At 37.6% G+C, this 16,308-nt stretch overlaps 2 protein-coding genes across 2 annotated transcripts; one reads left to right on the top strand and one right to left on the bottom strand.

Annotated features, from left to right (window-relative positions):
• The first annotated feature begins 976 nt into the window (after nucleotides 1-976).
• On the top strand, nucleotides 977-4,701 carry LOC127660542 (MARCKS-related protein 1-A-like). The gene is made up of 2 exons (XM_052150860.1): nucleotides 977-1,249; nucleotides 3,376-4,701. The coding sequence occupies exons 1-2, from the start codon at nucleotides 1,178-1,180 to the stop codon at nucleotides 3,901-3,903; spliced, it is 600 nt and encodes a 199-aa protein (XP_052006820.1). The 5' UTR covers nucleotides 977-1,177; the 3' UTR covers nucleotides 3,904-4,701.
• Nucleotides 4,702-8,230: 3,529 nt separating this feature from the next.
• Nucleotides 8,231-15,826, bottom strand: LOC127660535 (E3 ubiquitin/ISG15 ligase TRIM25-like). The gene is made up of 6 exons (XM_052150849.1): nucleotides 15,250-15,826; nucleotides 14,127-14,222; nucleotides 12,274-12,507; nucleotides 12,016-12,175; nucleotides 10,647-10,703; nucleotides 8,231-10,238 (listed from the first exon to the last, which is right to left on the bottom strand). The coding sequence occupies exons 1-6, from the start codon at nucleotides 15,808-15,810 to the stop codon at nucleotides 10,186-10,188; spliced, it is 1,161 nt and encodes a 386-aa protein (XP_052006809.1). The 5' UTR covers nucleotides 15,811-15,826; the 3' UTR covers nucleotides 8,231-10,185.
• Nucleotides 15,827-16,308: the final 482 nt, after the last annotated feature.

The following is a 16,308-nucleotide window of genomic DNA, read 5'->3' as shown; positions in this document are numbered from 1 at the left end:
CACCGGGAAAACGCCCGGTGCTCCTGACGGCCAGTCCACCCATGCGTATATCGTTTACGTATTGTGGCTTATATTTTTTCTCCCCTTTTCTCCCCAATTTGACATGCCCAATGCACTCTAGGTCCTCGTGGTGCTGTAGTGACTCCCCTCAATCCGGGTGGGGAATATCAGTTCCCTCCATGTCTGATACCGTCAATCCACGCATCTTATCACGTGGCTTGATCAGCGTGTTACAGTGGAGACCTAGCACATGTTGAGCCACATGCTATTCCCACGGCATCCATGCACAACTCACCACATGCTCCACCGAGAACGAGAACCACATTATAGTGACCACGAGGAGGTTAATCCAACGTGACTCTACCCACCCTTGCAACCGGACCAATTGGTTGCTTAGGAAGCCTGACTGGAGTCACTCAGCACGCCCTGGATTCAAACTTGCGACTCAAGATGTGGTAGTCAGTGTAAAAATTTTATATTTTAACATTTATGAACTGGCCCCATTGATTTCCACTATAAGTGCCTTGTAAGACTGGGAGAAAAAGAAAATACATGTAAAATTTCTTCACAGCTATGATTTTCATTTGAAACCTTTTTCATTTTAACATCTGGAAACTTCCACTCAAACCAAAGTGAAATTATTTACCATTCACCCCATGTTCAATTAATTGTGATAACGTGATCAATTTCAATCTTTAAAATTGTAACTATAATATTTTATCCAATATATTAAGACATGGTATGAAAATGCACTGTGAACTGGGAATGAGCCAAATGATCAATCAAATTCCTAATAAATATCCCTAAAATAGTAATATGTCAAACCAGAGGAGTAAAACTAGAGATACTGTAATCTTGTGTGTGTAGTGCTGTTGAATGGGGCATATGAAATGCTCTGGTGCAGGTTGGGCGATGTAGCTGGTGGGTGGAGTCAGGCACACAAATACTCACACTTGTAGCTGTGAAAGACTTAGTTTGCTCTCCCCACAGAGACGTTTGGATTTACTACCAGAAACCAGCCTTTAATTCTGTCTGCTAAGCAGTTTAAGGGAAAACACACACCAGGAATCTGAACGCTTGGTCATTGTCTGTGCTGTGTGGGTTTGAATTAGAAGGACCATCAAGGTTTTTCTGTATTATTTCTCATTTTAACTCTTTGAAGAAGACATAAAGGAGGATGGGTGCTCAGTTATCTAAAGGTGAAGCTACAGTGGAAGGAAACGCAGTGGCTGAAAAAGCCAATGGTCAGGTAAGGGTCTATTAGTTTGCACTTAAGTATTTAAACAACCAGCTTTCTGATAAACTTGGGTGGCATCTTATCAATAGGATAACAACCCTGTTTATTTCACAATTAATTGATAGCTATTTTTTATGATTTATTTTTATAGATTATTTTAATTTTATTTTATTCTTTGTGCTACATTTTTGTAGACTAATTGGTAATGCCAAAAATATCATGCCAGGTCTGATTGATAATTTAGTTTTTTCGTTGTGGATTTTTTTTTATACTTGTAATTAATTGATTATAAAATAGCCTATCTGTCTATATATATATATATATATATATATATATATATAGATATATATATATATATATATATATATATATATATATATATATATATATATATATATATATCTATATATATATATATATATATATATATATATATATATATATATATATATATATATATATATATATCATGTGTCTCAAACAGTTTTAGTTGGTTTTGTCAGTTAACAGGCAGACTCCTGTACTGTGGTTGTGTGTTGGCACTGAAACTGGCAGTAACCCGATTTGAGAACAAAAGGTTGCAAAGCGGCATGCAAATGATGCAGAGCGCTTCTGCTGATCTGCAAACAATGCAATGCACGCGTTTGTGTGCAAATGCTTTGCCATTCCTTTACTGACTAATTTATCATCATTCTACCCATGCCCCTTCATGCATATGCACCCCTCCCCCCAAAAAGAGAGCATTTTTCTTGATTATTTAAGCATTTTTCTTGACATATAAATTTTTTTGCATACATTTATGTGTTATGATCCTTGCACAAAGGCATAGTTACTGTCTCTCAGGGCTAGTGCTCAGTGGGTACTGTATCTGAAGGGCTAGTAGTCCATTTTCCAGTAATTGCAAGAAAAAGGATGTGTGTTTTTGCAGGCAGACTTTTAAATATATGACTTAAATCCCGTTATAGGGTCGTTGTCTACCTTTGTCTTTGTTCACTCTGTAGTAGCTGGTCTTCCAAGTTGTGAGTTATATTTTGTGGAACAACACTGCCCTCATGTGCAGTGGGTATATCAATGATGTAGTTCTGATATTACATTCATGGTTGGGATGTAATGCAGTACCTAGGCTACTCACGTTCACAAGAACGAAGGTGTCGCTGTCTTTCTCCCCTGGAAACATGGTGTTTTTTATGGGTATCTTAAGATATGCTGTGCTTTTTAATTATATTTTAGCTCAATAAGTGAAGAATATTTTCCCTTAAGGCTAGCAACACAGTCGTCATGGGATAGACGGAATGGCGGACCGATCTCGAAACATCGACGTTGAATCGCGAGCTTAGCTAATATAGGTACTAAGTGTTTTTTAACAAGTGTTTTTATCGATTTAAGGCGAAAATTAGTGTATGACGAGCTTTGAAGTGTTAATAAATTAACTGTGTTTGCAAATAGTTGTTTAGGATATGAACTATTTTCCTTCCGCTCATCTTAATATCATTATGTGGAGTTATTTACCCCTCTAATTAACGACGTCGCTAAAATTGGATTTTGATGATGTTTAGGTTTTATTTGCTGTTTAATTAATGATTATTATGATGTTTTTTTTTTTTTAATAAAATTAATATACCTAGTACTGCAATTTTATAGAAGTATTATGTCTAGAAAGTAGGCTACTTATAATCATATTGGACAGAAACTAAGTGTTCAATAAATCAATCATTAAAAGGGCAAAATGTTGGTAAAATATGGCTTACATGTTGCGCCGACAGTTTCTAAAATTCACTTTTAAGAACAATTTTGACCTCTTAGGCCTACAAGGTTGTATGCCTGATTAGATCAACTTAAATCAAATAATAATAATAAAAATGCACTATATGAAGCCACATTCTCAAGTGTCCGTTAATGTGCTTCTATTGTTTTTACAAAATTGTTCTATTCAGCCTATCGTGTTAATAGCTTTTCATATAGCTGAGCCAGTGCAGTTCTTGGTGGCATTAATAAATGTCAGTGATTGATGAAAAGTGCATTTTTGGTACAGCGTTGGGTCACCACTTGATGTCTCAAATAAAATCTGGACATTGAATCAAACCACTGCATTTAACAAAGCCTTTATCTAATCAAACCATTTCTCCTTTTCTCTTCAGGAAAATGGCCATGTGAAAACCAATGGTGATGCCAAGCCAGAGGGAGATGTAGTTGTAGCCGATGGCAACGGAACAGCAGAGGTTGCCAAGGAGACTGAGGCAGGAGATGGCATTGAAGCCGCGCCTGCCATCGAGGGTGATGGTACCAAATCTGAAGGCGAAGCGACAAAGGAAACCAAGAAGAAGAAGAAATTTTCACTGAAGAACACCTTCAAATTTAAGGGCATCCTGAAAAAGAACAAGAAAGGAAGTGAGGAGGGTGGGGAAAATGAAGCCACGCCCACTGCCGAAGACAAAACTGAGGAAAACAGCCAGGCTGCTACGGAAACCAAAGAGGACGAGCCTGCTGCAGAAGAGAACGATGAGACGCTAGCAGCACCTGAGGCAGAGGCGGAGCCAAAGGAAGAAGACTCCGCCCAGGAAGCAGAAGCCGCACCCACAGAGGAAACTACAAAACCTGACGAGACCCCCGACCCTGCTGAGACCATGCCCACCACAGCCTCGGACCTAGAGCCAGCTGCAGAGTGACCTTGCTTTGCCATGGCAACTAGACTTTTTCTTTATCCTTTTACTTTTTGAGATTAAAAATATATAAATATATATAAATATTTGAGACTTGAGCCACAATCTTAAAGTTACAGCAATACTACAAAGAAAACAAGTTGTTTTTACCACATTTGCTGATAATGGTGTACTAGTTCATGGTTCGTCCGGTTCTGTTCCTGACCCGTGTGTCAGTGCGGAGAACTTTGTGGTGCCACCACACTGGGCCAGGAATGCTCAGTGTGTGGATTAGAATGATTTATGGAATTTTCGCCTTGGAAGAAGAGCAGTGTTTGCAAGAGCATGGCTGCCTGTTCACAATCTTTTTCAACGTTCTTCTTTTTTTTCAGTTACACTTCATTCAATCCTTGAATTTTCAGGGCTGATGAGTGAAATGACAAATTGTCCTCTTAAGAGATGGTTGAAGGACAATGTAAATCCTCTAAAATGTTTTTTCTTTGTTTTTAAATAGCTCTACATTTCAATTTTGTAGCCCTGAAAACTGTATGATGTCGAAAAACCTGGGAGAGTGAATCGTTTTTAGTCTTAGTCTATATCTAATGTTTTTACAGTTTTATTCAGATCCATCTTGACATCTCAGAGTTTACGACAAAGGGGAATTACACCACTGCTTTTATCAAATATATATTTTTGTTCTGTTATGTCTCTGTACATATATTTTCTGACTCTATTTTGCTAACATTTCCAGATGTGAATAAGATGATGCTGTAAGATTAGGCCAAATAAATGTTTGACCCCCTCTTGGTTTCTTGACTGTACAATTATTCCTTGTTTTTTCAGACTTGAAAGATGTAAGTGTTTTCCATTAGAAAGAAACAGTTATTTGAACAACACATCACATCCCCTGCCCCATGTGTGCTGAATTCTAATTTTAACTAATTTGATGATGCTTTCGACTACTAATAAGTGTAGTATCCTACTCTTAGCTCTGTGGAACACATTTTACTATGTTTAAATCGATTCCACAGAATTGCAACGTGTCCTAACCAGATGTGATGCAATAGAGCGACAAACAATACAATTGATAAAATCTCTTCCCTGTAAATCAGAGTTTATGTCCTAGCTAGCAGCGATAAGCAGCAAGCTATTTTGTTGTTGGTTGCTTGGCATCAGGTTAGTTAAAAACTAAATTAGCTTGTTAACAAACTTGGCTGAAGTTGGCTTGTCCTGCATTATTACATGCTATACTCTACATAAACATATTTGAAACAACATTTTGCTTATTATTTTATTAATATTACATTCTGCTTTCATTATTTGGGAGGCGACATGCCATAGTTGTACTTTTAGTTGTAAAAATTCACTTTTCGTGTTTTAGGACTATTTAGAATAAACTGGTGAAAGCAAAAAGGTGTTTATAAATGGTTAAAATAAACTTAAAAAGAAATGGTGACTAGTTACATGCAAGAAGGCAGACATACACTTTCCATTACACATTTATATGCAGTTTAAGGTTTTGATAAGAAGTCCATGGTCATGTCATGCATCTGTCCGCAGCATCGTGCGTAGCCCACACAATAAACTGAAAATCCCATTTTCATACTTACGGTCCTCATTAAACATCAAGCAAGGAGAAATATGGTGGAAAAGATTGGTTGTTGAGTTCGAGACACATCATTATATGACATATCCCACAAGAAAAACCCAAAAACGGATGCACTTTGGAGAAGCATCACGGGAGTCATGAAAATATCCAACATATTTTTCAGAAAAACTAGGGCGCCGCCATTATCAGGTTCGACTGTGGACCACTTCCAGTATAAGCCACTTCCATCTATTTTAGCTATACAAAAATACAATATTATGCTGCTTTATAACAAACTGGCAATAAATGTTGACATATTATTATCATGAATTACAATTTTCATAAACTCATTGGTTTTGAGCACATATAGTTTTACCGTTTATCGCATTTTGCCATTGTTTAATGGCAGAACGAATTAAATCAGGCACTGATGTGGACAGTCCTGAGTGTTGACACGCCTCCACAAACTTTACACAACCAGCAGATAGATGAAGATAGATGCTGGCAAAATGCTGCTTCAACTTTCTTTGCACCAAAACGGCATCTTGTTCCATCTTAGCAAAATAATAAACACATTTTACTCTCCGTTCTTGCCAGAGAGCATTATCAATTTCTAAGCGGTGCATAGTAAACAAACACGCAGATCTCACATTCAACATGGCTTATGAAACATCGCCTTTGGAAATAAATAAAGGCATCATCGGAGGTTATGCAGATACATATGAACGGAGGTTTACATGAAGACAAGAAAGACTAGATTGTCACAATCTCGGTAAAGAAAGAAGCAGATTTTTTTGTACAGTTTCTTCTATACAACAACTCACTCAAAGTGAACAATTTACTTACTCTTTTACTATAAATGCTGACATTACAAAATTATCTGACATTGGCACATAATTCTGCTGTACTTGTGTGATAGTTTATAAGCCCATATCACTAAACTCTGGCATTATAACTTTCTAGTTATTTACATTTTTTACATTTATGCATTTGGCAGACGTTTTTATCCAAAGTGACTTACAGAGCCCTTATTTCAGGGACAATCCCCCCGGAGCAATCTGGAGTTAAGTGCCTTGCTCAAGGACACAATGGTGGTGGCTGTGGGGCTTGAACCAATGTCCTTCTGATAACCAGATTACCAGTTATTTGCTTAGACCACTACACCATCACCACTCCATATTTACACTGTGGTCAATTGTTGATTTTTCGCTGCTTACAAATTCAGGTGATTTTTCGTTTAACGTTGTCACATCATGTCTGGTTATGTTCAGATGAAAATGAATAAATGGTTGTAGTCTGGTCACCCTGAGGAATCTACCTTCACATTTCTGTAAAGAAACGGATTGGACAGAAAAGTCTTTGAGGGTAAGTTTTGAATAATGACAGGTCATGCCTTGATATCAATGACATGAATCTATAACAAACAAATCTTAAACCTTGACTGATGAAAGGGTTTATTGAGAGTCCTGTAATGAAGAAAAGTACACATTTACTGTGTAGCCCCAAGCAGCAATTGTCAGGGTCCAAGCCGATTGGAAAAGTGGAGAGATTACCACAATAGAGTGCACTTATTCTGCTGGATTCTGGAAGTATTTTTACCATAGACTTTTCTTAAAATCCTTCATGAAAGAGTTTTAAGACATGAGCCAAACCAACCAGCTCCAAGGTAAATCACAACATCACAAACTTCTTTATGAGGCAAAAAAGTATTTGAAAATAGGACAAAAAAAGACATAGGTACACATAGGCGTAATATAGGTGTGGGACGGATGGGACATGTCCCCATCACTTTCGTCAGGTACGAGTCTAATGCCGAAGAAACATCTTCAGTTCTTTACCATAAAGAAAACTTTACCATGAGACCAATCAGTAATTCTGGCTAAAATATACTGATCCATGTATTTATCCACTGAGTAACAAAATCCAAGTACTGACATTGCCTGATGTATCGATCAAGTTATTAAATTACTTATTTTAAATATTTATCGGAGATCTAAAAATTGGTCCTCAAGACTGATTGTTTATCAAAACAGAAAAAACATAATTTTACATTATCTGCACATAACCTAATGAATATTCATGAGCACTTTGTGACATCGCCCACCCCCCTCCCAAAAAAAAAATCCCTTTTTTATGCAAAGTGATCCCCATTGGTGCAGAACGTTAGCAGCAGATCCTTTAAGTCCTGTAAGTTGAGAGGTGGGGCCTCCATGGATTGGACTTGATGTTCCAGCACATCCCATAGATGCTCAATTGGATTGAGATCTGGGGAATTTGGAGGCCAAGTCAACACCTTGAACTCTTTGTATGTTCCTCAAACCATTCCTGAGCAATTTTTGCAGTGTGGCAGGGCGCATTATCCTGCTGAAAGAGGCCACTGCCATCAGGGAATACCGTTGACATGAAGGAGTGTACATGGTCTGCAACAATCTTTCGGTAGGTGGTACGTGTCAAAGTAACATCCACATAAATGCCAGGACCCAAGGTTTCCCAGGAGAAGATTTCCCAGAGCATCACACTGCCTCCGCCGCCCTGCCTTCTTTCCATTGAGCATCTTGCTGCTGTCTCTTCTCCAGGTAAACGACGAACACGCACCCGGCTGTCCATGTGATCTAAGAGAAAATGTAATTCATCAGACCAGGCCACCTTCTTCCATTGCTCCATGGTCCAGTTCCGATGCACACGTGCACATTGTAAGCACTTTCGGCGGTTTTCCTGAAAATGTAAAATGCCAATGGAAAAATGGAATTCCCTCTAGATTTCCAGTTCTTTGCACAATGACAGCTAGAGGCTATACCATATGTCTCTTGGAAACTGTATGCTTATTTAAGTCATTAAAAGTATGCTGATGAATATTGACCTCCTCTCCAGTAATGAGCACACAAAATGTGTGGCGAGCAGCTCCTCCTGCTGGGAAAGGTTAGTTAATACTCTGTCAGGGAGACAGACACTGCACAAGCTATGTGGAAACAAACAAATGTAATCTCATGGCAAACTTTCAGGAAACATTGTAGAAGCTGGAAGAAGTTTCAGACATAATACAGTAGCAAGAAATATGAATGGATTTTGCCTGTTTAATAAAAAAGAAAACAGTATTTTGTTTATTCATTTCTGTAAACAAAAATGAAAAAAATAACAATCCATAAAGTTAGATGAACTGCTGTTTACAAACCCCAACTAAGTAATTGATTTTAAAGTCATACTGGTAAATATTCTGATCAGTATTTGTACAATGTAGCAGAAATCACCAATCCTGCACACATTTCGTATTTCACAACTTAACTGTTACCTATATTTAGAGATTAAGCATAAATATGCTATGATATACATATACATACAGAGTGCATTCAGAAAGTATTCTGACCCCTTCATTTTTTTTGTTATGTTGCAGCCTTATGCTAAAATGCTTTAAATTATTTATTTTTTTTGCACATCAATCAACAATCCATACCCCATCATAACAAAGCAAAGTTTTACATTTTAAAGATGTCCCTAAGCCACTTGCATTGTCTTGGCTGTGTGCTTAGGCTCATTGTACTGTTGGAAGGTGAACCTTCGGCACAATCTGAGGTCCTGAGCACTCTGGAACAAGTTTTTTTAATAAGAATAGCTCTGTATTTTTCTGCATTCAGCTTTCCTTCAACCCTGACCAGTCCCTCAGCCCCTGCTGCTGTAAAACCCCCCCACAGCATGATGCTACCACCACCGTGCTTCATGTTATTGCACAGGTAATGAGTGGTGCCTGGTTTCCTCCAGACATGATGCTTTGAATTGAGGCCAAACAGTTCAATCTTCATTTCATCAGACTAGAGAATCTTGTTTCTCACAGTCTGAGAGTCCTTTAGGTGCTTTTTAGCTTTCTTGCACTCAGGAGAGGCTTCCGTCTGGCCACTCTGCTATAAAGCCCAGATCGGTGGAGTGTTGCAGTGATGGTTGTCTTTCTGCAAGTTTCTCCCATCTCCACACATGATCTCTGGAGCTCAACCAGAATGACCATCGGGTTCTTGGTCACCTCTCTTACAAAGGACCTTCTCCACCGATTGCTCAGTTTGGCCAGGCAGCCAGCTCTAGGAAGAGTCCTAGTTGTTCCAGACTTTATCCATTTAAGAATTATGGAGGCCACTGTGCTCTTGGGAACCTCCAATGCAGCCTAAAATTTTGTAGACTTCCCCAGATCTGTGCCACGACACAATTCTTTCTCTGAGCTCTGCAGGCAGTTCCTTCGACCACATTGGTTGGTTTTTGCTCTGATATGCATTTTCAGCTGTGAGACCTTACATAGACAGGTGTGTGCCTTTCCAAATCATGTCCAGTCAATTGAATTTACCACAGGTGCACTCCAATCAAAGTGTAGAAACATCTCAAAGATGATCCAGAGAAATGGGATGCACCTGAGCTAAATTTCAAGCGTCGTAGCAAAGGGTCTGAATACTTTTGTCAATGCGATATTTCAGTTTTTTCTTTTTAATAAATTTGAAGTTATCAAAAAATATTTTTTTTCTTTGTCATTATGGGGGTATGAATGCACTGTACATGAACAACAGAGAAAGCGTGCATGTATGATAACTGTGTTGTTCAAAATCAGTGAATACATACTTATGTAAGGCGAAACCAGATTTAATATCTGATTGCTGTCCCAACAGAAAGTCAAAGAAAGGCAATCCCAAAATGCGACTGAAAGTTCTGTCAGAATTCCCGGGTAAGTCCAATGAATTGCCAAGCTAGCCAAATAGGACATCGAGAGATTCCGAATCAGACGAGTAGACAGATTCATCTGTTTATGAACAAAAGAATGAAAACAAACATATTTCAATGGGTTTAGAACTCAAACACATTTCTACATTTACATTTATTCATTTAGCAGATGCTTTTATCCAAAGCGACTTACAAAATGAGGAAGGATACAACATAAGCGATTCATCTTAAGGAGGCAGTAGAACAAAAAGTGCTAATCCTCTTTTTGCTCCATAGAAAAGAACATGGGAAAGTATTTATTGGTCTTTAAATATGTTTACTATTTTAAAACTAGAAACTTTTCATCAAAATGATGTTGAAAAGAGAACAAAAACATAATAACTGTTAAAATATTGAATGAGTAAAAGAAGAAAGAGTGAATAGAAAAGATAAAACATTTTTGAATGATATTTCTAAATGTGTGCATTTCTGTCAAGAGACTACTTACACATTGGAGACATGGTGGCTTTTTGAAAATGGCTTGTGAAAATTTGGACTTCAGCAACTGTGAAGATGGATACACATCATTCACTTACTGTACATATCACTGAAATGTTGTATGACATGTTACATGACACACACAATTTCAACAACAGCTTAGCTTTAAACTCCTTTTCAGTCAGTACAAAATCTTCATGATAGTGGTATGATTGTTCTACTAATGCTTACTGGGCCTCCAATTTTTGAACTTTTTATACATTGAAACAACCTACAGTACTTCTGGTTGTATCGTGGAATATCGCGGTGAATCTCTCTATGTTGAAGAAAACTCTCAGAGTCTTGAGTTCCAGATGCCAAAGTTGTAGTTTATTGAAGATCAACAAACATGAGTTCAGTCAGCTGTCTGTCCTGCCTCTATCCTCCTGAGTTCTCAGTTATATACCTTTTGTTATCTTTCTACCTGTTATCTCTGTTCAATGGGATATTTACCCCTGTCCTTTTCCTTCGCCACCAATATGTTTTAGTTCTTACTTTAGGTAAATATTGGTGGAAAATTCCCCCTCTTTCTATTTTTAAAAAACATCATATATGAAAGAACATACATCAGCAAAAATGCACATCAACCATACAGCTGGTGGCTTCACACATTCTGGACACATGTCCTAGTTTATGGTAAGCACACGTCAACTTAAAACATCATTGCAAGAGACTCTTACTCACACCTCAGCACTTTTCACTTGAGGTGACCTTGTTTGAACATATGCTTCAACATTAACACATTTAATAAATGAAAGAAAATACAAGGGATTTAATCCCTTTGATTATGTTCTTATGAAAGAACATAATCATAAGAACATAATCAAAGAACATAATCATAATAACATAATCAGGATTGTTCTACCATAGTTGTTACACTGCTTTTTGGTTCACTGTAATACAGTAGGGAACCTGGGGCTAGTTGTCCCACAGGCTATTTCTCAGTAACGTAATGTTTTATACAGTACATCTCAAACACTTACTTCAGACCTCTCTTAAATGGTAATACATTTTGTGAATTCTACCTTCTAAGTTAAGTTTTAGATTTATAGCGTGAATCGTTTTGTGCCTCATAATTGCTAAAATGTATGCAACTGGTTTTATGACAGTTTCCATTGTGACTTGCCCCATATACTGTAGTGTGACAACATGCCCGGCTATTGGGGTTAGGTTTTCAAAAAAGTGTAACGTGTCCAGAACTATATCTTTTTTCTTGGGCATTATCAGTGGAAATTCTCAAAAAGTTGTTGGCACTATTATATCTTGACACTCAGCATTCACTCAGCATACTTGGTTCTTACTCTAAAGGCTGAATGGTTGGTTCTTGACTGTTGTTTTACCTATTCTTGATATATTGACCGTGTGCTCTTGAAGAACTTGATTCAGTTGGATTTTCAGCTCTGAGAAAGATTTTTTCACATTCTCAAATGTCGGGAGCTCATTAACAGCCTTGGGCACGGTTGATGGGGACAACATCAATTCAGAAATGGAAGAGTAATTCTGCAGTTGGAAGAAGAAACAATACATAAAAAAATGATATGCTCATTGTTCGTATTTAAATGAAAATAAGCATTCTTCTAGATTATCTGTTTTTTCACCTGGAAGAAATAAATGCGATCATCTGTGTGTAAAACCTTCTCCAATAGATCGTTGTCCTTCTGCAGACTACCAATCTGCTGCTCCAGGCTCCTTATGTGATTCTCAACCTGTTCTACTTCTTTCTTCTCTTGAGCTCGGATCAGTGATCTTACCTCAGTTTTTGTTTTACGTATGGAATTGATCAGCTCCTTAAAGATCTGCTCACTGTGCTCCACTGCTGCCTGAGCGGAGCGCTTTGAAAAGACACCAAAACAGAACATAAAAGATTTGATCAACCTTAAAACACATTCACAGCAAATACAGAACGTTCCCTAAACGTTACTCTGTGGTTCCGATTTGGTTATCATTTTTGGTAATCATAATTGCTTTTATAGTACAATACAGGTAATACAATTTTACAAACAGTCAATTACAGGGGCATTCATTAGTTTTCTAGCTAGCATTAGCATTGCTCTATCTCATGTACTTTAAGTATGTTACAGTGGTGTCACATACTATACTGCTATCTTTCATGATCGTCTCTGCTGCTCCCCTCAGCTTTGGAGTATAATTTGCATCTGGGAAATGTCGGAGTTTGAGGTAATTTCTAAAGTCTTCGTGCATTCCCAGTTTCATTTTTACTGACTATATTATGCTATCAATTTAATTGACACAGATAATGACACTACCATGTTGTCAATACCAAGAAAATACCTTTCTGAACAAATGTGCAAAAACCAACAAGTGCTTTATCCTTGTTCTCCACCTTCACTACTGCTAAACTAAAAGACAGCAGAATTGCTTGATCAAATTTTATAGATAGAAAAAAGGTTTTGCTGAGTTTTGTCGCATCCCACAGTGCTGCACGTTGAAGGTTTTTGGTCGCAAGTTGCAAAAATGTTGGCGCGGTCATACAGTGATGTTACATATATGGCTCAACAGAAAAAAGGTGTTATTTACATTGCATTAATTTAGTTGGATTTCTGAACATTAACATTGTACAAACATTAGCAAAAAGAAAAACTAATTGTGAATTCACAACGTTTCAGATGCTTAAATGATCAGTTCAGTAATTCATTGCAATTATGTAACCAACCTTTGAGAGTGTACCACGACCGATGACCATTTTGGACTCATGAAAAACCCTGGTTGTGCCATAGTGTATGTGTGTGTTTTGAAATAGTGAATGCCATGTTAATTGGGGTTAGTGAGCAAAGGTCTTGATTTAGGTTGTTGTGGTAGACATTTACAAACTATAGACAGACCTAGTTGGCCAACTAGTATCAAATATGCACGTGTATGATTGATTTGCCCCATGTCATTAAAATCTCACTCCTAAGATGGCAACCCTGATGTTAGTCTCAGCTTCAGACGGCATGCCCACGGTCCACCCACAGTCCATTCTCTAACCTTCTGATGCATTTAGCACACAAAACGGAAATCAGACGCTTTCTCGATCAACTCTGCGCAAATCTGATTCACTGGTTTGATGGAAGTCAATAAATGGTAAATGGTCTGCACTAATATAGCGCCTTTTTAAACTTAACGGTATTCAAAGCACTTTACACTGCGTCTCATTCACCCATTCAAACACCAATGGCAAACGCTAGCCAGGTGCTAGCAACTTGGGGTTCAGTGTCTTGTTCAAGTAGACTTCGGCATGTGGAGTCATGTGGCCGGGAATCGAACCGCCAACTCTTCGATTAGTGGACAACCTGCTCTGTCACCTGAACCACAGCCTCCCCAATAGATAGTGTTGATAGAGTGCGCTTTTGAGGATATATTATGTGATGATATGTTTGGTTTATTTTGATGATTTATTGAACAAGGGCTTTTCAGTCAATCTCTTGGTACTGCTGTACAACGCACTTACCTTGTGAGAGTCCACAGCCTTCTTTAACTCCTGCACATTCTTCTCTATATCCTTGATTTTCTGTTTGGAACTTATCCTTATTGATTTGAGTTCCTCCTGTGGAGAGATTAACCGTGAATGAAAATTATGATCTGGTTAAAAGGTAAAATAAAATCTGTAACAAAAATTGTGTGATAAACTAAATAACTTAAAGAGTTATAACACAGCAGTTTTCATTAACAATATGTTTGCAATCTGTTGACAAATGCTAAAATGTAGAGCAAATGGAGGGTGTTCCTCTAAGAGTTTCAGACAAGATCTCAACAATGTCTCAAATGGTGCTCAGATTCGCTAATTTCCCAAAGTCAGAGATTTCAATATAAATGGCCTCATCTTTTATTTCTCCCATGGCATTTTTTTGGACAAACTTTTTAGACAGAGTTACTTACAGTAAACCAAAACTATGAAATAGCAACCTCTGAGCTATCACCTATTAATCTAGGAGACCTATTAAAAACCCCATATTTATTAAAATATATTTTTAATTTACATTCTGAAAGAGTGCAGAATGAGTTTATTTGTCTCTTACATTTGCAGCCTTATAAGCAAAGGTATTCAATTTGCACTTTGGTTCTGCGTGTTCTTCACACAAAGCAATCGCAAGACCTGTGATACACCCAGAATGAAACAGGTAACATAAGCAGAGCAGAATGTGTGTAGAAAACAACAGATCAAAGGCTAACCACTTCAAATATATAACTATTTGCTGGTTAAACTTTAACCACTGTCAATAAATGTTGCAGAGTTTAAATTAAATGAAACTCATATCCATTTAGATTTCTGCATTTGGCAGACACTTTTATCCAAAGCGACTTACGGTGCACTTATTACAGAGACAATCCCCCCGGAGCAACCTGGAGTTGAGTGCCTTGGTCAAGGACACAATGGTGGTAGCTGTGGGGATCGAACCAGCAACCTTCTGATTAACAGTTATGTGATTTAGCCCACTACGCTTTTAAAATTGAACCCAACCCCAATGTTTCACACTGATAAAATTGACAGTCTAATGACTCCAAAGGTTTCTCTTTGAAAACAATGCGCTTTGAGTTGTGTGACAACTAGCCCCTCTCTCCTTTATACTTGCCTGTTTTTTTGCCATTTCATCTGCAGCTGCGAATGTTCTATGTCCAATGTGATCCCCCAGGCAGAGTACACAAATACATCGATTGTCATCAGCACAGTAAATCTCCAGTGCTTTATGATGTTGAGAGCAGATCTGCTGGTTCAGTTGTGGGAAAGCTTTTACCAGATTGTGCTTCTTGAATGCATCAGACTCATAATGAGGCTGAAGGTGAACTTTGCAGTAAGAAGCCAAACACACCAAACAAGACTTGCTGGCTTTTAGTATTCGTCCTTTGCAGAAATCACACTTCACGTCTTTAGGCCCAGCTTGTGGAACGTTGTTTATTTCCTCTAAAAGTTCTGCCAGCACAGTGCTTTTGCTCAGATTTGGTTTATGACTGAATGTCTTCCTGCAGTTGGGACAGTTGTAAATTCCTCTCTGAGTAAATTCCCTATTCCAATACTCATTAATACAGCCCTTACAGAAACTGTGCCCACAAGATGTAGTCACTGGATCCTTAAACATATCCAGACAGATTGGACAGTTTAAAGGATTTTGAGCATCTGAAGAAGACCCTGCCATTATGGTGCTTCCAAACCCAGCGGAGGTTTCAAGGTAGAATGAAAGGTTTTACTTTGATACGTTCACTGAATGGGAGTGATAGGGAGTGGCTGCTTTGGAAACATGACAAAGGGAAAAGTTTCGTTTTTAACAAAGTGAGCATAATGAAACCATATTTAGTGGATCATTAAGTTTCAGGAAATGTAACTATATAGTATATCTATACCAAGATCAACAGTCACGAATTAGATAACATCTTATTAGTGATTCTTTAATTGCAATTCGCAAAAAAAAAAACAAAAACAAAAAGGAGACAGTGACAAGTACTGACATATGGAGGCCCAAACCTGCATAAATAATACATGAATATATATAATAATAAAATAAATAAATAAAGGAATAAATGTCTTGATAAAACAAATATAATTCGTTTTTAATTAAATGTATTCCTGAATGTATTATTGTATGACTTTATTCCTTTATTATTTTCTATATTTATTTTTAACTTAATTTTTTATT

This window comes from Xyrauchen texanus, chromosome 20, assembly GCF_025860055.1.
Source record: "Xyrauchen texanus isolate HMW12.3.18 chromosome 20, RBS_HiC_50CHRs, whole genome shotgun sequence".
Lineage (NCBI taxonomy): Eukaryota > Metazoa > Chordata > Actinopteri > Cypriniformes > Catostomidae > Xyrauchen > Xyrauchen texanus.
This window is presented reverse-complemented; position numbering and strand designations above follow the sequence as displayed.